At 39.1% G+C, this 22,818-nt stretch overlaps 1 protein-coding gene across 2 annotated transcripts in view; it reads left to right on the top strand.

The window, feature by feature from the left end:
* The window catches only part of FNDC3B (fibronectin type III domain containing 3B), a 165,943-nt gene that overhangs the window by 3,921 nt on the left and 139,204 nt on the right, over positions 1-22,818 (top strand). For both annotated transcript variants that reach the window (XM_017889478.1, XM_017889477.1), the window contains exon 2: positions 2,576-2,857. In XM_017889478.1, the coding sequence (XP_017744967.1) occupies positions 2,576-2,857 (282 nt within the window). The remainder of the gene's footprint in view (positions 1-2,575; positions 2,858-22,818) is intronic.

The raw sequence follows: 22,818 nt of genomic DNA on the forward strand, positions 1-22,818 counted from the left end.
TAATTTATAATTATATATATTTTTATATATAATTTTCCCTGTTCATCTCACATTATAACTTATTCACAGAAAAGCTTTTTTGAGATGGTATTTCAAGTGAAATATACTGTTGTAACTTAGGGATAGAATTTGACTGTATGTGTGTTTTGTTTGTTTTTTAAGTAGTCAAAGAAATTTGACATAATTCAAATTAATTAGGTGCTTTCACAGTGGGGTATAAGGGGATGATAGCAAAACATGAAATCAATACTTTGATTTTATAGCAGCATCAATAACTTCCTGTTAATTTGATCTTTTTTCCATGCGACATAACACCAAGAAAACATTAAGTAGTGGGGATATACTATGAAAACATTTGGATAAAAACTGAAAAAATTTAGTTAGCTGTAATTTTTTTTAAATGTATTCAGTGCTTTGACACAATATGCATTAAATAATTGAGTGTTTCTCAGAGCTTTCTGGCTGGATCTGAGCTCTGATGACATGAAAGTCCTTGGTGACTGACTCACTGCCTGCTGGTGTATGTCTGACTTGCCTTATTTTAGCAGTCTGTTAGTAGGATGCCACATAGTTACTGTTTTGTAAATGCTGTCCTTTGCAATTTTAGGCAAGACAACGGTATGATTTAAATCATTAGAGTTAAGCACAATTGTAGTCTCTTCATTTTATGGTGTATTTGGGTCTAATTCCATTAAAATAACACAGAGCAATAATGTATACAAATAAAAATGCCTTCATTGATTTCACATTAAAGCGGTAAACCAAAATCCCTTCCCTTTATAAATAAGCCATTTATATGTTCTTTAACCTTAGTTCTTTAGTGTACATACCTAAAAGCAATTTAAATATTAATTTTCTAAACTATAAGAGTTTAAAAGTTTTCACCATATCTGAAGAGATGATTAGTGCCTGCGGTGAATATGTTAAATCTCATGTGTAATGCATCGTGGCATTTAGAACATTTACTGTCCTTCCGGTATATTTTGACATTGTTTATTTGGATACATACTGTCTGAATAGGATTATATTTGTTTTGACACATTCTGTAGTGCAAACTGGTTCTCTCATGAAGATTTGATTTTTCACCAAACAACTTGTTAAAAAACAAATCTTCCTTTAGCTATGTTAACAGTAAGAAACAGTGGAGCTTTACCGTTGAGTAATTGAGACAGCAGTTTTGTTAAATTATGCAGGGTAACCATACATTTCTGTTGTGCCTGTGACAGTCCTAGTTTAGGTCTCTTGCCTTGAAGAAATTATTGATATTCCTCCCTTTTCACTGTCAGAAGTGTTCAGATTTGGATGGTAATTTATATTGTCACTCCATAGATGAGGTGACCCTTGTTTCTTATGAAGATGTAAGGACCCAATCTTTGTGTTACGCATTGTCATTTTTACTGATACCTGAAAATAATTTTGAACTGATTTAAAAATTTAATTTTAACATGAAGTTTTCTCCTTGAGGTCTTAAGATTGTTTGCAGGCTTCTGTTTTCTTTTGAGCCACTTTAAAATGTGCGTAGTAAAGTCACATGACGTTCTACATTTGTCTTGCCTTCGATTACTCCAAAAGAGAAGTTTGAGACCACAGCTTATTACGTTTGGCACCAGATTTCAGAGATGGCTTTTCTTAACCCTTATACTTCCTCCTTGAACATTTATTTCCCCCGATTCTGTGAGCTTTGATTATTTTAAATGCAAATGTGTCATCTCATTATCTTAGTTAAATTTGTTCAAATGTTGCCTCTTTTGAATGCCACAAATAATTTAAACTTTGACTGCAATATACTTTCCAGTAGAAATACTATTCTGTCTACAGGGATAAGTAGACTTTTAAAGTGGCTTGATTCTAAGTACATGTTTAATGGGAGTATTTTATTTGTTCTAACTTTTTCATGTATTGCAACTACTGAAAACATATTGAAAGGCAAAAATCAAAGTCAGTTATAAATTCAACTAGAATATGAACTCTTTAGGGATAACAACCTTGTCTTCAGTATTCTCTGTAATACAGGAAATTTTCTGAATGCACAGTATATTTTTTAATGGTTGATTATTCCTTGATTGATTAGAAACAAATGGGAATGCTTTAAATGTATGTCGTGTATATGGCATTTTCTTTTTTCTTTTTCTTTTTGAGGCAGAGTCTTGCTCTGCCGCCCCGGCTGGAGTGCAGTGGTGCAATCTCAGTTCACTGCAATCTCCGCCTCCCGGGTTCAAGCGATTCTCCTGCCTCAGCCTCCCGAGTAGCTGGGATTATAGGCGCCCGCCACCACGCCTGGCTAATGTTTTGTATTTTTAGTAGAGATGGGGTTTCACCATGTTGCCCAGGCTAGTTTCGAACTCCCAAACTCAGACAGTCTGTCCTCCTCGGCCTCCCAAAGTGCTTACAGGCGTGAGCCACCACGCCCGGCAGTATTTTCTTAAAAAAATATTTATTATACTCTGTTTAGTAATATTTTAGACTTCTTTTTTTATACTTTAGACTTCTTCAGGAGCCAGATCATTTGACCATTTAATAATTTATTACTGAAAATGTAAACTGAGTTTGGGTTTATCATAATCATCCATTTTAGAAATTATACCACTTTATGGAATGTCAAGCTACATCACCCGAGAAGACCAGTACAGCAAGCCTCCGCACAAAAAACTGAAAGACCGCCAGATCGATCGCCAGAACCGCCTCAACAGCCCTCCTTCTTCTATCTACAAAAGCAGCTGCACGACAGTATACAATGGCTACGGGAAGGGCCACAGCGGTGGAAGTGGCGGAGGCGGCAGCGGTGGTGGTCCCGGAATTAAGAAAACAGAGCGACGAGCAAGAAGCAGCCCAAAGTCAAATGATTCAGACTTGCAAGGTAATACTCAAGATGTTTGCCATAGAGTGAATTATCAAGACAGAGACATCTCAAATGTTGTTTCCACATCTTTTACATGAGAATATTATTTCCTGGTGCTTGGTTGTTCTGCTAAGAATATTTGAGTAGACCTTCTTTGATCTATTTCTTAGTAAGGAAAGAATATTGCATTGTTTATTTTTTATTAATACTTCATGGCAGAAATACTACGTTTTGGTCACATATGCCATGTAGCTTTCTACTTAGTAACAAGTGTGTGAAAATCTTTTCATGTTAGCCTACTTCTGTTGTTTCACTCTCTGAATAGATAGATGTGGAAGAAATCCAAAGATAATTTTTCTAAAAGTGTAGGCTAGTTTAAATCTCAAAATAATTATACCTCATAAACCATATGTAATTGCTTCCTTACTGTAATGAAATCTGTCATTGAATCACAGAAATATATTTCTCTTTAGTTTTGGCATCAGTTATTGTCTCATACCACCTTTTGCCTGTGAATTAAGTGTTTGGAAACCAAGAACGAGATGGAAGAATGAGGGTCACCACATACAGCTAGAGAAACATCAACTCAGAATGGCACGTGCTTTTTTGTAGATGAATCTCTTGGGTATAGATCAGTTGATTTGGAGGAAGGTTTTTGTGTTTAAATGAAGTTTTGGGGGTAGTTTAGAGAGAACCTATTTTGATGCCACATAAGGAAAACAGCGACTTTTCTATAGGCATAGGGAAGAATGACTTAAGTGAGGCAAAAAAGGTAACATTTGGATAAGGTAGGTGAGTTTATAGATAGAAATGACTGGAAAACAAAGACATGAACAACTTTTAAAGATAGGATCAATTATTCAAGTAGATTCCCTTTTTCATTCACAATCACATTCTCACAGACAGTCCTCATTTCTACCTGACTGAGATGCAATAAGGAATCTGATTGTAACACTCATTGATTATAACACTCACTGAATTTACGGATTCCTTACTGTATCTCATTCAGGTAGAAACAGGGACTGTGTGTCTGTGAGAATGTGATTGTGACTGAAAAGATGGAATTTGTGTATTTTGAGTGTCTATGGAAGAGCTTCTGACAAGGGAGAGGAAGGTTAGGTAAAATGAAGTATTGCAATCAACATTTCCCCCTACGTTATTTGGGTGAGTGATTGCAGCATGAGAGAGAGGAATAGTAAGATAACAGTGAAATGTAAACAGATCATGTATTCTTTTCATTTTAATTATTTATTCTTTTCTCTATTTTCCAAACTCTATGCAATTACCATGTTATTCTTACAATTTTTAAAACAAATAATTACCATAAAAAGGAAATGGAAGATTCAAGAGGCTTGTACATAGCTCTTAAGGGAAGATGCTGGGTCTCATATAATAATTTTTAGTCAAATGATACTGTAATTTCTAAGCTTGAAATTAGTTTATTATCAGTGTTACAATTTAACCATGACTATACAAGAATTCATACCAAAAAAATTAAGAATAGATTTCCCTAAAGAGAATTTTAATCCAAAGAAAAGCGAGAGAGAATGTATAAATTGTCTAGAGAGCTTACGAGGTTTGAAGTACTTTGATTACTTGACTCATTCTTTAATAATTTTCACCTTGCTTTGCACCAAAACTGATTTAAGGCAAATGACATAGACACATAGAAGCAGATAACATAAATGTAAGCATTAAGGAGCCGAAAGATGATAAGGGAAGGAAAATACTAATAAGATGAAGCAGGGTTCCAGTAGAGTGGCTTGATATGGGCCATATATTTGGTTTTGCGCCTCCTGGTTGTCAAAGCAAAAAGGCAAATGTGAATCACATAGCACGGACAAAGAATAAAGCACTTCTTGTTCATGGGGTCCATCAAGTGGCTCATAATGTTTCAGTTGTGTCTGCCTCAAAATGTGGCTGTTGGTTCCTAGGATTCCAAAAGGCTTTTTCCTGCTTTCTCATCCTTACAAGTGTGTCTCCTGCTAGAGGTTACTGCACCTGACATCTAAATCTGTGCCCCAGATACAGACTTCTTAACTGATTCTTAGGTTTACAGTGCTACCTAATTAATCTAAAACTATACTTAATACCAGTATGATAAACCTAATAGGTTCATATGTGGTTTGCACAAGAATAGAATATATACTTAACGATAACATGTGACTTGTGGTTTTACTTAGGTTAAATTGCCCTCATGGCCAGAAGAGATAAATCTTTTTACTTTTTTTTTTGAGATGGAGTCTCGCCCTGTCACGTAGGCTGGAGTGCAATGGTGCAATCTCAGCTCACTGCAGCCTCCGCCTCCCAGGTTCAAGCCATTCTCCTGCCTCAGCCTCCTGAGTAACTGGAATTACAGGCATGTGCCACCACACCCTGCTAATTTTTGTATTTTTGGTAGAGATGGGGTTTTGTCATGTTGGCCAGGCTGGTCTCAAACTCTTGACCTCAGGTGATCTGCCCACCTCGGCCTCCTTCTTTTTACTTTATAATTCCTTTGCCTTTGAGTTAATTTACTTGAATAATTTACCTTTTTACCACTTACAAAAAACAAATCTTTAAAAAAAGACAAACTTTAAGTTTGTGCCTGGTCCTGTGGTAAAACTAAACACATGTAAAAGAAGCAAACAACTCATGTTAATATAAATACATGTATTAAAAAGATGGAGATACCTTAATTTCTCTCTTGAGGTCTAGTTCTCTCAGTTAACTGTGCTTCAGAAACTTTAAAACAATAAGAGATTCGTGGACCCCATTTTAGACCTAGTAAATCAGAATCTTCATACCACTTTTGACTTAATGTTTTTTTGTTTTGTTTTGTTTTTTAAATAAAACCTCCATTGGGGATAATGTATAATCAGCCAAGATAGAAGATTATACTATCATAATAATAAGGATGGTTCATCAAGTTGTACACAGTATGGAATAGGAACTTTGTGTTTTATTCATCAATCTCTCCCTCCTTCTAGTACTATACCTGACACATAGTAGGTACTCAGTAAATATTGTTAAGTGACTCCTGTTTTCTTAATTGCCTTGTTTTCCAGAGCAAGCCTTCTTTTTGAACACACAAAGCTATTGTACCATTTCCTTTTCCTGGAACAGATTGTTGCATTGCTCAAGGAAACTGCTCTGTGGCTAGCCTCCCCTTTCATTTACTATTACCTTCAGGAAAACAGGCACGACAGAGTCCCATAGTACACTCTGAGAAATATGGGATCTCTGAGTTCTTGCACTTCCTTGGAGCAAATGGTGTGGTGTGAGCCGAGAACAGTTGGGGCTTTGGTATTAGACATACAGTACTTGGCTTAGAATTGGGCTTTGTTACTTACTTTTTCCTTTTAGTTTTCCCTGAATTTCCATGTTCACATTTGTAAAATGGGCACTTAAATTTCCATTATTAAATATTAAAAATACCCTTGCTCAGTTCTTAACACTTTAATATAATGGTAACCCTTATGACTTGAATATTGTCTCTCTCATCTTCAGGACTCCTGTTATTATAGGATCATGTCTCATCTGAGATAGCTGCCCCTCAAAATAGGCATCTCTCTCTACTCTCCATCTGGCGGCTTTTCCCCTTCCCTTCATGCTCCATTCCCCTCACCCCAGTCCCCTACATTTCTTCTCCTTTAAGCCAGAAGTGGCTTTCTTTGCTTAAACCCATCTTACATTTTTGAAAGCTAAACCCTGCATTACTGGCCCACTATCTCTGAAAGTTGCTTCCAGGCTCCTCTTCTTTTTTTTTTTTTTTTGAGACGGAGATGGAGTTTCACTCTTGTTGCCCAGGCCGGAGTGCAATGGCGTGACCTCAGCTCAGTGCAGCCTCCACGTCCCATGTTCAAGCAATTTTCCTGCCTCAGCCTCCTAAGTAGCTGATATTACAGGCGCACACCACCATGCTTGGCTAATTTTTGCATTTTTAGTAGAGACAGGGTTTCACCATGTTGGCCAGGCTGGTCTTGAACTTCTGACCTCAGGTGATCCACCCGCCTTGGCCTCCCAAAGTGCTGGGATTACAGTCGTGAGCCATTGCACCTGGCCAATTTTTTTTGTATTCTTAGTAGAGGCGGGATTTTGCCATGTTGGCCAGACTGGCCTTGACTCCTGGTCTCCAACTCCTGGCCTCAGCCTCCCAAAGTGCTGGGATTACAGGCGTGAGCCACCGTGCCTGGCCACTTCCAGGCTCTTTTAAGAGAGGTTGGCACTGTGTAGAAACATACCCAATATCCTGGGGTCCTCTCTGGTGGAATTGGTACCGGATCTCATACATCTCCTCGTCACCTCGTCCTAGGGCACTTCCAGCTCCGAGTGAGAAAGAACTCTGGTGCTCAGCCTCTTGGGACTTCCTTTCTCATGGTCTCTGGTATCTTCTCATATGTTTTTTATTTTTCTCTTTGCTCCCTCTGAACCTTAAGAGACTTCCCAGAAGGGCCACCTTATGGTTTAAGATGTGTGATTATTCATTTTCCTCTCCAGTGCATCCTCTGTTGTGGCTACAGTTAAATAGATCTCAACATTTTAATCCCTTCCGTGAGAAGCTCTGTGGTGCTCCCCACTATCTAGAGAATAAAGTCGAAACTGCATGATATGACACAAACTAACTTCTTGTGGCCCTTCAGATTTCCCTACCAGACATGCTCGCTGTGTTCTGCCCCGTTTTGTGAATATGCCTCATTCCCTTTTCTTGGCCTGTCCAGTTCCTCTGCCTAGCAAACTCCAACTCAGGCCTTCAAGAGCCAGCTCAGTTATCACCTCCTCTATGAAGGCTGCCTGTCTCTCCAACATATTTTGATGGCAGATAAGTTAGGGAAAAATATTTCAAGAGTTTTTGCCTTCCTTTTCTCTTCCTCTCCTAGCATTTCCTTTTAGAACAGTGCTTGGGCATCAAGTCCACAGATGTTCAAGGACAGGAATGGAAAAATTTGTTCTTGTGTACAGAGTATTATGCAAGAGCTGGGCCTTAAGCCTGTTCTGTGGCCAAAACCCAGTTAAAATAGTCACATTGCCTTTCACTGCAGAAGCTAAAGAAGTTTCTGTTGCTCTTCATTGAGTGAGAGGGAAGCTTCATTTCTTTCATTTTATTCTTGATAAAAACCGAAACACACAGTATTTTAAGGAAGTTATTGAGTGGGATCCAGTGAGTCAGGATCCAGTTGTCTAACTGAAATCCTTCCATTTTCAGCCAGTTATACCCCCTCAGAAAGGAGTTAGTTTATCTGCCAGTATTGTTTTAGAAAGAATTATATGAATTTAGAGTAAAAAACAAAAGCTTTGCTGAGGATCCACTGTTTAATTTTAAAAGACCTAAGTAGTCCCAATAATATGTGTGTGTGTTTGTGTGTGTGTGTGTGTGTATGTATGTGTGTGGGCAGATGGTGAAGGGAGAGGACATCAAGAGTGCAAAGTCACAATTTCCAAACTTTTTGTTTTTTGTTTTTTGTTTTTTTGAGACAGAATCTAGCTCTGTCACCCAGTCTGGAGTATAGTGGCACAATTTTGGCTCACTGCAACCTCCGCCTCCCGGGTTAAAGCAATTCTCCTGGGATTACAGGCACCCGCCACCATGCCTGGCTAATTTTTGTATTTTTGGTGGAGACGGGGTTTTGCCATGTTGGCCAGGCTGGTCTCAAACTCCTGACCTCAGGTGATCTACCTGCTTTGGCCTCCCAAAGTGCTGGGATTACAGGTGTGAGCCACCGCGCCCGGCCTCCAAACACTTTTTTCTGTATAAAAATGTGCTGTGTGCAGTTGACATTGTTGACCTTCACTTTGTTCCTCTGGCTTACCCTAAGAGTGAGGATGTCTTTTTCATATATGACTTTTACATTTTAAAAACGTAATGGAATTGTAGATTTTAAATAATCGGTGTTCTGGACTATGTGACATAGAACATGTCATTGCACTAAGCCGTGGTTTTCCTTTCAGTAAAATGAACAGCTGAGTTAGGGTCTGTGATTTTCAAAATCTTATCAGCGAGTAGATTGCCTCTGTTTTCAGACAATTGTGTGTGGATCGCCAATTTTAAATACAGTATCCCTTCACCCCTACCACATCACACATTCATACACACATACATGTATACACATGTACTCTGAAAGCAGAGAGCACTAAAACTCCTGTGGTTTGAGTGGAGGACCGGGGTCCTTGTCACCCTCCACAAGGCTTTCCCAGGGATCCAGCCCTCACCTGGATCCTGGCTACTCACAGGCTCAGGCCAGCATTATCAGTACCATCTAGGAGCTTGTGAGACATATGCCCTTATGACCTGTCCCCGACCTACTGAATACAGGCTGTGTAGGTGGGGCCCACCAATCTGTGTTTCATCAGGCACTCCAGGTAATAATAAGCCACAGTAGCATTTGAGAACTGCTGGCCATTTGAGTGCGAAGCAATTTTTAACCAAGATTTTAAATGGCAGGGGTGGAAAAGCAGCGGGTGGGAGGCATTCAGTTGGAACACTTGGTTTAAGTTGAGACATGTTCCTTGTACTATCTGTATCATGATAAATACATACTAGTGGTGGAAGAGTTCCTTTTGTGTGACTAACATATAGGTAGCAGTTTATGTGAACTCTTCTAGAAGTTATAGTGCCATATGGGAAAAATTGGGACAAAGTGGCAAGAATTCCAAATATAGAAGAAAACGAACATACAGCATACTTTTGGCATTTGAACTTTGAAATTGTTAACAATCCAAAGACTCAGTTGCATTTTAGATCACATTCCACCACATAGACTCACAGTTTCTGGTTATGATACCGAAAGCCAGTGATGAGGGCATTATTCTTGTGCATTTCTCTTTCAGAGTTCGCAGATTGCTTTCTGACTCCAGCAGTGTTCCTTATTGCCGGTTCTTTGTATTCTAATTCTTTCTCAGGTGGTCTCCCTGGCATTTTTTCTCTTCCTATTCTTATATTTTGTGATCATTGCTCAGAAACCAGAATCAGACTACAGCTGTACTTCCCCCGAAGCAGCAAGAAAGTGTATTCACAATAACAGTAATTATTCATAATGAGAAGTCATAGTGCACTAAGGCTTGAGATGGCATTTTTTCCCTCTAGGGGTCTGAGATTGTGGATATTTTTGGGTCCTTGGAGTCTGTCCTTTTGCTGAATGGCTTGGATTCTGGGAGGGCATGGCAGCGTCCACCTGTGCAGGGCCGACAGTGGTTTCCTTTGTCTGGAATGACGTGCTTAATGTTAATAAGGTCTGGAATGTTGGGAGTTAAGACAGATTTTCTTTTGGACTCTTCTTTTGGTCTTGGCTCCCTGTAGCAGATAATGCTTGTGCTTTTCTGTTTTCTGATTAAAATAGGATATTTAGTAGGGCTTTTGCACTTCACAAGTGGCAGATTTCCTCTTTCTCTTGTAAGCTTTTTCTGTCTTGTGAGCACATATCCTAGGCATGCTCAGACGAGGTGTTTTGGAAGGCTGGAGTTTGGCAGGGCTCTTCTTTTCCCCCACAGTATCTGCTTCCCTTACTGCATTTGAACACTGTACTGTTTCTAGATACATTTTTAATATTTCTTTCTCTCTCAAGTCTGTAGGTGACGATGCATCCTGTGTGTTTTCACCTGTCTACAGCTGCATATACATTCTGAGTATTGCAAAAATATCAAGAAAACATGAGAAAAGTTAAAAGTGAGCTCAGGTCAGTGGAATTCATCCATCTGACTGTCAGTTACAGTCTGAAAAGTGAAAATAGTCCAAACAAGCCCAAATAACTTTTATTTTTTAAAAGGACAGTGGGGACCCCTGGATCAGAATGCAAGAGACGTGAGACATTCTTTTTGGCAGGAAACTGGACAATTAACATCGCCACTTCCATTTCAAGTGTAGGCTGCCAGATCCGTCCGCTCAGTTAGAGGTCTCTGAGTGACTCTAATTAGGGACCAAGCGGACTTGAACGCTTTGCAACTGTCTATGTGTGGGATGGAGATAGTTTTGGGGTCAGAAGGCTGTTTCATAAGGAGCATGCTGCTCATTAACATGTGCTTTCTGACTTGGGCGTTATCCTGCAGGGCCAAGGCTGGAGAAATCAAACTATGAACAATTATTTTTCTCTAAGACCCCTGTATGATGATTTTTCCCCCTTACTAGGATGTTGATTTTACTAGTGCAAAGGCAAATTTACAGCTCAACAAAGAGGACACCATGGTGGCCCAAATTGTTAATTAGTAGAGTATATAATTGTCTTTATTAAGTTACATCACTTATCCTATCTTTTGCCTTTCGCCCTTTCCCCTCGTATTTTGTTGCAATCTGGAATGTTTTAAAGATGTTAATGCATGATTCTTTCAACAGGCAAAATGAGATATTTTTGTCATGTCAGGTTAAGAAGTCTTAACCCATTAAATCATACTTGAAGCTTCACATTTTTCACTTGCATATAAAAGACAAACAGCTGCAAAATAATTCATTGAGTTTTCTTTTGAAATGAATGTTCACCAGAAGTTTGAGGTCAGAATTTTGATTAGTTTTTACCATATGTAGTACTGAACTCTGTAAACCCGTGTTATTTTCTCTGCCTTTTTGCTTTCTTGGGAACTGATCATGGCAGCATTTAGATGACATCAGAACCCATGTTGGTAAAATAAATGTCATCCCAAAGAACCCTTTAAACAGCAGGTATAAGTGATGATATGGCTTGTTTCTGGTATATTTGTAACCTTCAGTTTTATTGAATTGAAACTTCTATATGTTATTTCTCTCATTTAGCTAAGTTGAATTCTGAATTTAACTGGGTTAGAGGTCATCATCACAAAAGTGCCATACGCAGAAGTAAAATATGTACTAGTTGGGACCTTGCAGATCTTGATTTAGTCTCAGTTCAGCCACTTGGGAACTATGTGACCTTGGGCATGATAGTTAATCTTTCAAGGCTTCTTTTTCTTCTTGTGTGTAGAAAATAGGGGTAATTAATGGCATCTCTTTCAGAGGACTATCATCAGCTCTTAGTACAATTTCAGACTCTTAAGTGCTTTAAAAATGTAGTGGTATTGGTAAAGAAAGATCATGAGATTTTTTCCTTGTGAGAACTGCTTTCTGTGGGTCATTTAAGCAGAACCTCAGCCTGTGAGCATGCCCATCAGAATGCTGTTGGGCAAGGCATCCTGCAGCCGGGGGCAGTGTTAAGTAGTAGTGAATGCCAAGGACTTGAGATAGGGGAGAGGTCAGAGGGGCATCCACTCCCCAAAAAAGGTTCTCGGACTATTGCCAACCCACAAACAACCTGCTGAATTCTGGGCAAGAATAAAATGCAGTCCTCTCTCCGTGCCTTTTCCCTATCACCTCTCTGGGTTGAATTCTCTGTGTGAGCCCACGGAATGGGGTCTAACAGGCTGGCTTGATTCTGTTTGAACCCACTCAGCAAATTAACCACTTTAAGTTACTTTGCTAAAAGGAGGAGATTGCAGGGGACATTAGCTGGAGGCGATGGGCAAACAACAACTGCTCTGTATTTATTTTTCTCCCACCCACATTCCTTGCTTTAGGGCAATTAGTTAAGCTAGATGGATAAGCTAACTGGGTAAGCTACTAAATTTCCAAGTCTTTCACAACTTTTCCTTACACCTTCCAACTTGTACACCATCTCTTCCGCATTCTGTGGGCTGCATAGACCTGCCCTGCTACATTGCAGAAGGGGTTGGCACTAGGTATAGGTAGATCATGGGGGTGGCGAGGCATCTTGGAGGCTACCAGGTGTCGACGCAGAAACCGTTTCTGTTAATACCTTATCTGAAAGAGTCTCAGCATTTGTGATGGAATTTTGGCAAATTTCCTGCTGCTATGTCAACATCGATTTTGTCATTGCTTCTCCTGTGGGTGGAGCTCTAGGATCTTTACATAAACTGCAGTGTGAAGAGGCAGGGTGTTGAACTTCTGGTTTTGTATGATCATTATTGTAATGTGATAATTATAGTCTATATTTGCAAATACGTTCATTATCATTCATGCTTTCTGCCATGGTCAGCTTTGGCTTTTATTTTAAATTTAATTTCCTCAACCAGACACACAGTGTAGCAGACTCTATTACCCTATTTCCATTTTTGGTGCTGTAATGAGACTTTGAAATTCTAGGAATTGAGTAGATAACACAAGTGTGATGTGGGAAAGGTCCCTGGGAAACAACAGTGATACTATTAGGTTGGTGCACAAATAATTGTGGTGTTTGCCATCACTATTGCACCCACATAACAGCTCAGTGCATGCAATTTACAAAGTAATGAGTGAAATGCTCCCCTATAGTTGACTATAAGATTTCCTCATTTTTCTCTGGTGCTGAATTTGCTTTTCAAAAAACTCGTCCCCTTGCTGTTCCCTTCCCCATTCCAGATTGTAACTGCTTCTTTCCAGCTGCATCAGAAGAAGGGGACTTTCCATGTAGGTGTTATGCTCAGAAAAGGGCAGAAAAGACCAGGTCATGGTGGGGATGACTTGCTCCAAGCACAAAAGAGAATTGTGATGGTTCAGGAAGACTGGAAAATAATGAAGCAGGAAAGAAATGAGAAGGGCTTCAGGGGAATGGCACATTGAAATAAAAGGAAGTGGTAAGAACAGGAAAACAAGTGGAATGAAAGGAGCATACACAGTGGGCAGGGATGATTGGATAGACTGTGGAATAAAGGTAATTTGGGGGAAAAACAGGCAGAAAATAAAAGAGATTTCATGGTTCCATGGTTGCATATTCCATTCCTCTCACTAGGTTAACATTTCCCAGAGGGGTTGGGTGGAGAGGGGGAAATCCTTTCTGCCCTGTTGTGGTCCATGTGTCCTTTTGCTGGCAGCTCCACTTGGAACAAATCTCCCTGTGAATACATCGCCTACTTTTTTCCTATTTGGAGTTTCCTGATGCTTTTGTCTTCCTCTTGTGCTGGATTAGAGCATCTACTGCCAGCATGCATTAACGTGATAAACAAATTAAAAGTGAAGTCTTAAGTAGAACTTTGGAAGGAGTAGCAGTACACTATATTGAGGTATTGGATTTTTTGAATATGACTTGAAGTTGTTAAAGTGATGTTTTAGAGTTTTGATGTGCTTAAAAACTGGAAATTGAGAATTTTTTTTTTTTTTTGTTAAGTTAAAATTAGCAAAAGAACATGCATGGGAGATCAGGTTTGTGAGGATCCCCTTGGGAAAGCCAAGGCAAGAGGATTGCTTGAGCCCAGGAGTTCGAGACCAGCATGACAAACATAACAAGATCCTATCTCTTCAATAAATAAATAATAAATAAATAAATAAATAAATAAATAAATAAATAAAATTAGCTGGATGTGGTGGGCATTCAGGAAGCTGAGATGGGAGCATTGTTTGAAGCTAGGAGGTCAAAACTACAGTGAGTATTGATCGTGCTACTGCCCTTTAGCCTAGATGATAGAGTGAGACCCTGACTTTAAAAAAAAAAAAAAGGCACAAGAAAGTGGGGAGGGGCACCACTTTTCCTTTTCCTTTATTCCTGGGTTAGTATGCCTTTGTCAAAAGCAGCTTGCTTTAAATGAAGATGTCATGCTTATTTCAAGTCCTCTTACAAACCGAATTCACTCTCATATCCCCTTGATATGTAATAAAAAGCAATATATATATAGCATTTCTGTGAAATAATCAAGCCTTGCTTTCTAGACTTATTAGAATTACCTCATGAAAGCAACATGAGGAAGTGAGTGGGAAGAACTATGTCTACAACAATTAAAATAGTTTTTTTTTTCATAAATGTATTTATTACTGCTTCTCTTAATTCACATGGTGAACTTCCATTGACCTTTTTTTCCTTTTATTTGAAAAGACACAAATTATTATATGCAGCAGTAAGATCTTTCAAACCAGGAGGCATGGAGAAACTGCCATATTTTAGGTTCACTAAGTTCCTCAAAACTATTTAAGTGTCTTGCCAAGCACATTTTAAAAAAATTCATATTTAGTCTTTCAGGAAGATTTATCTTTTGTTGGAATGTTGCTCCAAGGAACTCTATAAGATATCAGCATCTCTTGAAAGCTCTGTTAAAAATGATGTTGTTACTTAAGTGAGAAATGGTTATGGGTGCTTTAATTATTCAGCGATCAAGGGTTTTTTTGTTGTTGTTGTTGTTTTTTGTTGTTTTTTGTTGTTTTTTTAACACACTGACAGCATTCATATTATTTACTACTTACACTGTCATCCATGTGAAGATGGCTCCAATTTAATTGCAGACAGTTTTCAATTTGAAAACTATATCTTCATTTCATTAAAGAATTTCGTGTCTGGGAAGTACTATTCCCTATAAAGTTTAATCTCTGGGTATAGTGGTCTCAGCATCATCTACAACATTACGCATGAGGGCAAAACTGTTTAGAGTAAGTTAGGTAAGTTGCTATTGCATTAGCATTTCTCAGAAGAAAGATGATCTTTTAGGTAGTAAACATACATGCATCGTAGCAATCAGTAGGATTTCCTGATTTGCCTGACTCTGCGGTGCTTCCACGCCTGTTTGCTGCGTCGTTTCTTCACTTCCTTTTCTTTTTTTGTCGGGGGGGACGGGGTCTTGCTCTGTTGCCCAGGCTGGAGTGCAGTGGCACGATCACAGCTCACTGCAGCCTCAACCTCCTTGGCTCAAACAATTCTCTTGTCTCAGACTTCTGAGTAGCTGGAACTACAGACGTGTGCCACCCCACCTGGCTAATTATTTTTATTTATTTTATTTTTTGTAGAGACAGGGTCTCACTTTGTTGCCCAGGTTGGTCTCGAACTCCTTGGGCTCAAGTGATTCTCCTGCTTCGGCCTACCAAAGGGCTGAGATTACAGGCGTGAGCCGCCGCGCCCAGCCCTGCATCATTTCTTTTAGATAATGTCAGGGACAGCAGTTTCTATGGCCCTGCTACCCATATTGGAATGAGAGATACAGTAATCATCTAAATCTTAGCCTTTATAGTTAAGATTACAGAACTTGGTTTTCTGAACTGAATAATCTGTCGGATGTTTGTACCCACAAATTAGGATTCTCATTCTTCTCTTTTTCTTCTCTTTTATATTTTATTTCTTGCATTTTAGATTCTATGAATTCTCTACTCTCTCTCCTGTTCTGTATATCTGGCTTCCAAGACTTGCCATATTTATCATCACTAATACTATAAATGGACTTTTAAAATTCAACACTTTTTATTCATTCATTTACTGCTGAGGTACTTTTTATTTTATTTTGCATTTTGAACGGGGTAAGGAAATAGAAAATGATAAAGATAAATGAGAAGGATGTTTTTAATACTAGATTATTGTCGTAGCTGTCAACCTATTTACTTTTGAAGAAGAAAGTTTCAATAATTGCTCTTATTTTAAGACTATGTTACAAGCTCATTGAGTGCATCCAAGGAAAAGGAAGCACTTCAGATAAGCTAACTGCACTTCTTTAATAAGGGTGTGTGGTCCAGTTGCTAGTTTGTCCTTGTCATCTTATTTCCATTTCCTTCCTTTTGGCCATTTTTATCTTTAATGATCTCAGTAGGAGGTAAACAACCTCGATAAGAGGATAAGGGAGAATGTATCCAAGTGCTGCTTGTCAATAGCTCAGATAAAGATTTGGTGTGTATGGAAAACCTGAAACTTAAAATGATTCTCAGAAATTATCTCTAGGGTTCATTTGTAATATTGAGTAGATTACTATTTCTGTAGATGGGAAACTACTATTTCTATGGATCAAAAATAGTTCAATATTTGAAATTTTACATGCTTCAACTTATTCCACACATCAATATGAAGGATAATTAATAGGTATCTATACAAAGTATATCTTTACTGTGTTTCTCAGCTGTTGGTATGCTAGAATTTGTTCAGTTTTTACTTTCACTGTCAACAAGAGTAAAAGGTTTAGGGAGAGAAAACAGTGAACACCAAAGAACTCAGGTAATTTGTCTACTGCTAGGATGTTTTTTGCAAATAGATATTAAAAATGATATTTTGGGGTGAACAAAGGATCAATAATCTGTTTAAGGCAGGAAATACTAGATTTTATAAAGATATAAAGGAATAAAATGAGATAAAATCACAGTGCCCAAGATGTTTTCTTGAAATGGTGGCTAGAGTCCTATTGATTAATGCTGGTGACTGAGACGTCAACATTGAAAATAAACCATCCCCAGACAATTGATAATTATAGGTGACAATTATATTGTTATACTTTATTTAGGCAGTAGTTTTGTTCCTGGAAAATTACTTTTATTCAAGAGGAAAATTAGAAGCGTTTGAGAACTGAATGTTTTGTGGAAACTCTTGTGTATAATTTTTCAGTTTTATTCAATTTCATAAGTCTTCAGGGAATATTTTCAGGCCTAGATTTATGGACACTGTATATAGTACCTGCTACCAAAAGAACATTCTACTATCAGGCTTATTAGAAAGCATATTGTCTGTTTTTCTGGTGCCTTGTTGTGAGCAGATGTTCCCTCAGCATTTCTGAACTATTTTAATGCACAAGATGGGAAGAACAGTAAGTTAAAAGACAAAGATAGGAATTAATTTTTTGACTAGGTAACTGCATTTGAGTGGGGATAAATGTGAGTATTCTCAATCTTTTTTATTCCTCTGCTCAATTTGAGGTAATACCATGTGGTCACTTAATCTGTCATCAGACCCTAAAAATTCCGTAACAAGTCTCAGTTCTGTGTTAGTAGGAGAATGGATTAAAAATAAGTTTGTAATAAACTCTAGCACAATCCTGTCACTTGAGCTCAGTTCCTTTGATTTGGCCCAATTTTCTTTTCTTTTTTTTTTTATTTTTTGAGACGGAGTCTTGCTCTGTCGCCCGCCCGGGCTGGAGTGCAGTGGCCGGATCTCAGCTCACTGCAAGCTCCGTCTCCCGGGTTTAGCCATTCTCTTGCCTCAGCCTCCCGAGTAGCTGGGACTACAGGTGGCCGCCACCTCGCCCAGCTAGTTTTTTGTGTTTTTTAGTAGAGACGGGGTTTCACAGTGTTAGCCAGGATGGTCTCGATCTCCTGACCTCGTGATCCACCCGTCTCGGCCTCCCAAAGTGCTGGGATTACAGGCTTGAGCCACCGCACCCGGCCGATTTGGCCCAATTTTCTTCACTGTTTTTCTTTTCATATTGTAATGACTACTGTCCACAGAGAAGGTTAACACAATGGAGGCACACTTCTGATGGGCCCTGTATTCCTTTCCTGTGATTAACAAATCAGCACACACAAAGCTGGTGCTTCTTTTTTTTCCCCCATAGAGATGGGGTCTCACCGTGTTGCCTAGGCTGGCCTCTAACTCCTGGGTTCACCCGGCACTCTGCCACCTCAGTTTTCCGAGTAATTGGGACTACAGGCATGCACCACTATGCCTGGCAAAGCCAGTGATTTAGAACAACAGAAATTTATTCTGTCACAATTCTGGAGAGAATGTAGAGCTCAGAAGTCCAAAATCATTGTTACCTGGGTGAAATCAAGGTATTGGTAGTCCCAAGCTCCCTCCGGAGGCTCTAGGAAAAAATCTGTTCCTTGCCTCTTCCAGCCTCAGGTGGATGCTGGCACTCTTTTGCTTGTAGCCACATCACCCCAGCTTCAAGATTAGCATCTTCAAATCTCTCTGCTCTTTTCTTCGCCTCTTGTTTGTGTTAAGTCTTCCACTACCTCTGCCTTATAAGAATGCATGTGATCTCATTTAGGGCCCATCTGAGTAACTCAGGATAATCGGCCATCTCAAAATCCTTAACCTAATCATATCTCCAAAGACTTTTGCATGCAAGGTAACATTCACAACCACCACAGGCTCCTTCCAGCATCCCTGTCTAGAAACCTGGCTGAGCCAGCCCATTTGCCTGCATCCTAGTTAAGGGTCTGATTGATACACCCTCGACCTTCCTCAACATTTACTGTATGCTTTTCAGTGAGCTGCAGTTAATTTCATCCAAATGTACAATAGCAGCAGCAAGTATCTGTCTCTACTAACACAGGCCAAGAATCATTTAGCAGAGCTACCACCTGTCTTTAGAGAAGCAGTTTACGTAGGGAAATCTACACACACGCTTTTTTTTTTTTTTTTTTTTTGAGCAGGGTCTGACTCTGTCATCCAGACTAGAGTGCAGTGATATGATCTTGGCTCACTGCAGCCTCGATCTCCCTGGCTCAAACAATGCTCCCACCTCAGCCTCCCGAGTAGCTGGGACTATGGGTGTGTGCCACCCTGCCTGGCTAATTTTTGTATTATTTGTAGAGACAGAGTTTCACCATGTTGCCCAGGCCGCTCTTGAACTCCTGAGCTCAAAGGATCCTCCTGCCTCAGCTTCCCAAAGTGCTGGAATTACCGGTGTGAACCACCATGCCCAGCCTATGCACAGTAAATTAAGCTAGTTTAAGCAGTTCATAAAGCTGAATGCTGTAACAACTGGGCTGTAAATAGAAGTGAGTTGTGCTGTGGATGTGCGTGTGTATCCACATGTAAAATGGCGGCTCTATATTTTCAGGGCATATTTAATAGTTAAATATCAGAATCTGTATAATTCTTTTTAAGTGATGACCGGAGCTCATGGCATTTCCCAAGAAGAAGTGAAATGAACCTATCTGATTTTGAATATATATTTTCTTTAAAAAGTAAATAAGATCATTTTCACGGAGCATGAGATAAGAGTTACAAAGGTTTAAGAGTAATCTTTAATGAATCTTATGTCCTGTAAATGTTAAATAGACCTCAAGAAAATTCCATAAAGCTGGTACTTGTTGGATATTACACTAAATAGTTAATGTTATAATAGATTGCAGGTGTCTTTTCTCTGATGACTGTCATGTAGGTGGAGTCTAATAATTGATTTAATTTTGAAGAAGATTTCTGTGTACCCTGAGGTGTCATATGCTAAATGGGTGATAAATTCTAAGGCCCTGTTATCTGCTTTGTTGTGTTTTTAATAGTTATTGCCCGTTGTAATAAACTTGTATCTTAGATTTCTTTTTTCACCGGTCAGTGGGTGTTTTGCCTAAATTGAAAAGACAGAAGATTTTAACTACATACGAAGTACTATTTTAAGTCATTGAAGATTTTTCCCTCCTCCAGAATTTTTTAATCTTGTCATACTTGGTGGGAAATAATGTATACATTAGAGTCAAGCATACTTAATTGTATAGTTTAAACATCAGTGTGTCATTAATTGAATGAACAAATTAGTTAAAACTCTGTATTTGCTGTGGGTTTCAAAAATTACCTGGACAGTAATTAGAGTTACAAAGAGTTCTAAAACAAAAGTTGATGAGAATAATGAAGTTGAACTACAAAGCCCTGATTGTATAAATAGAGCAAGAAGAAAGAACACCAAGAAGGGGGGAAAAAGTGTTTTGGCCAGACACGAGAACTCAGCTGGATCATGTGGTATCAGCCAAGATAATATGTGATAGAGAATGGCAGATATAAATACCACGGCACTCTGTACATCAGAATAGAGAAATCAGAGATAAAAAATACAGGTCATGTAGATCACAGCTCTCCCTGTAGCCAGGCTCAAGTTAAGGTAGTTTAGTTATATAATCAACTTTTGTGGTATTGCTAGGACCTTAGTAAAGGAGGGGCAAAGCTGAGGGGAGATCACATTATGTTACCTCGCTGGAATAGTTTCTCCAATCTTTCCATGCAGTTAAAAAATTAGATCTGTCCATTTCAAACCATTTAGTTCTACCCATGCTCATGAGCCTTTGGTTTTAGCTACTTACGTGTTTTTTCCATAAAGATATCAGTCACTTGTGGCAAATACCATGCCCTGCCAGTTCCTTTTGGAATCAATTTAAATGAGAAAATAAAGGACTTTGGGAAAACTATTTCAGTGTGTCTGTTAAATTGTTTTACTATTTGAGAATAGTTCTGGACTCTGAAATACATTTTCCATTTAATAGTATTTGGCTTTTTTTTTTTTTTTTTTTTTCTGAGCCATAACATTCGTGGAAATATGTTGAAATCTTAAGTGGAGAGAATATGACTTACTGCTTTTGGTATGACTTGCTGTCTAGAATGTTACAGTCTTCACTACAGTATGTTCTAGTCAGCAGCATTAGAAACAAGGATAACTTCAGACTACAAAGAAATGTGCATATTGTGATTCATAACTTTCTTCCTATTTTAAAATCTTCATTTTTTTCCTTTCCTTTCATTTTCCTTCTTCTTTCCTTTCCTAGGCGCTCTCTCTGTCACCCAGGCTGAGATGCAGTCGCATGATCATAGCCCACTGCAGCCTCAAACACTGCATCTCAAGCGATCCTCCTACCTCAGCCTCCTGAATAGCTAGGACCACGGGCATGTGCCACCATGGCTGGCTAATTAAATTTTCTTTTTTTTGTAAAGATGGTCTTGCTTGTTGCCCAGGCTGGTTTTGACCTCCTGGCCTCAAGTGATCCTCTTGCCTTGGCCTCCCAATGTACTGGGATTACACACATGAGCTACCACCCCCAGCCTATTCTGGATTCTTCAGATTGTAGAGCCAACTATACTACAGATCTGTGCTTTTTGTTGTTGTTGTTGTTGTTGTTGAGACAGGGTCTTGCTCTGTTGCCCAGGCTGGAGTGCAGTGGCGTGATCTTGGCTCACTGCAGCCTGCAACTCAGGTTCAAGCAATTCTCCTGCCTCAGCCTCCCGAGTAGCTGGGACTACAGGTGCGTGCCACCATGCCCAGCTAATTTTGTTTTGGTGTTTTTAGTAGAGACAGGGTTTCACAGTGTTAGGCAGGATGGTCTCGATCTCCTGACCTCGTGATCCACCTGCCTTGGCCTCCCAAAGTGCTGGGATTATAGGCGTGAGCCACCACATGGCCTAAATCTGTGCTTTTTTATAGGACATTTCATCAAATACATATTCTTCGTCACTTGAGTGGCAACTCTTCCTAGATATTAATACTGTTTACAAAAAGTTAGGTCTAGAAAATGACATCGATTATTGTGAGACAAGTAACACATTTCTGTATATCCAAAATATATTTCATTAAATTTGACTCTTTTCCTAAATTTCCAATGTTGTTGTAGTGCTCGTTTTGTAATATTGTGCTTGTGTGTGCACATGTGCACTTTCGTAGAGGTTAAATGAGTAAAATAGAGTGTTATTCTCTTTGCTGTTCTCACTGCTTTAGCTGTTGTTCCCTTACAATTTGTTTTCTGCACAGCAGCTGGGTGAAGTTTTTGTTAAAACCCCCACGTTTTCCTTTTGAACTTAGCACATGGTGCAAACTCTACCATGGCTGCTGCCTGATGCTGCAACCTCACCTTCTTCCAGCCCTGCTCCAGTTCTCTGTGCTCTTGCCACACAGCTTACTTTCTCCAGTTCTCTAACATGTGGGGTCTGTCCTGCCCTCGTGCCTTTGACCTATCTGTTCTCTCTCTTGGAAAGTTCTGTTATACTTTGTATAGTAGAATCCTTCCCATCCTTCCTGGCATAGCCCAAATGCTTCAGGATCAGAGAGACCTTCTTAGACTACTTCATCACATCACCCTTCTTTACATATTCTTCATGACACCCACCACGAGCTGACCCTATTGTATTTGTTAGTATACATCGTCTATATTCTCCTGCAAGAGTTCACCCTTGACTGTATTGGAAACAGATTGGAGTTGGCAGAAGATAACATGCAGAGCTCACTCAAGGGGACTTCCAGACATCTTTTATAGATAATATGAATTGCTAAATTTGCTTTTCATTTAAAACATTTCGTTTTATAAGACTTGGGTTAAAATACAGAATTCCATTGCAGTTGGAAAGAGTTACCAAATAGTTTATTATGCATGCTTGAATGCCAGTATTGCACAGCATGTAATGCAGTCGGTATGAAACACTTTTTTTGAGGAACTGAAATGCCGGGTAAGAATTCTATGCTAAGCCTATTTCAGCCCCACAAATGAAGGCCTTTCCTATAAATGTAGTCTTGTATTTCCTTCCGGCCAGATAAATGCAATAAACTGTCATCATTGCTCTCTCCGTTTTTGTTTAGTAAGAATGAGCCTCTTTAGGTGTTTGCAGAATTATTTTGGCAGTCTAGTATTA

Source organism: Rhinopithecus bieti, unplaced genomic scaffold (assembly GCF_001698545.2).
Source record: "Rhinopithecus bieti isolate Rb0 unplaced genomic scaffold, ASM169854v2 scaffold_18353, whole genome shotgun sequence".
Taxonomy (NCBI): domain Eukaryota; kingdom Metazoa; phylum Chordata; class Mammalia; order Primates; family Cercopithecidae; genus Rhinopithecus; species Rhinopithecus bieti.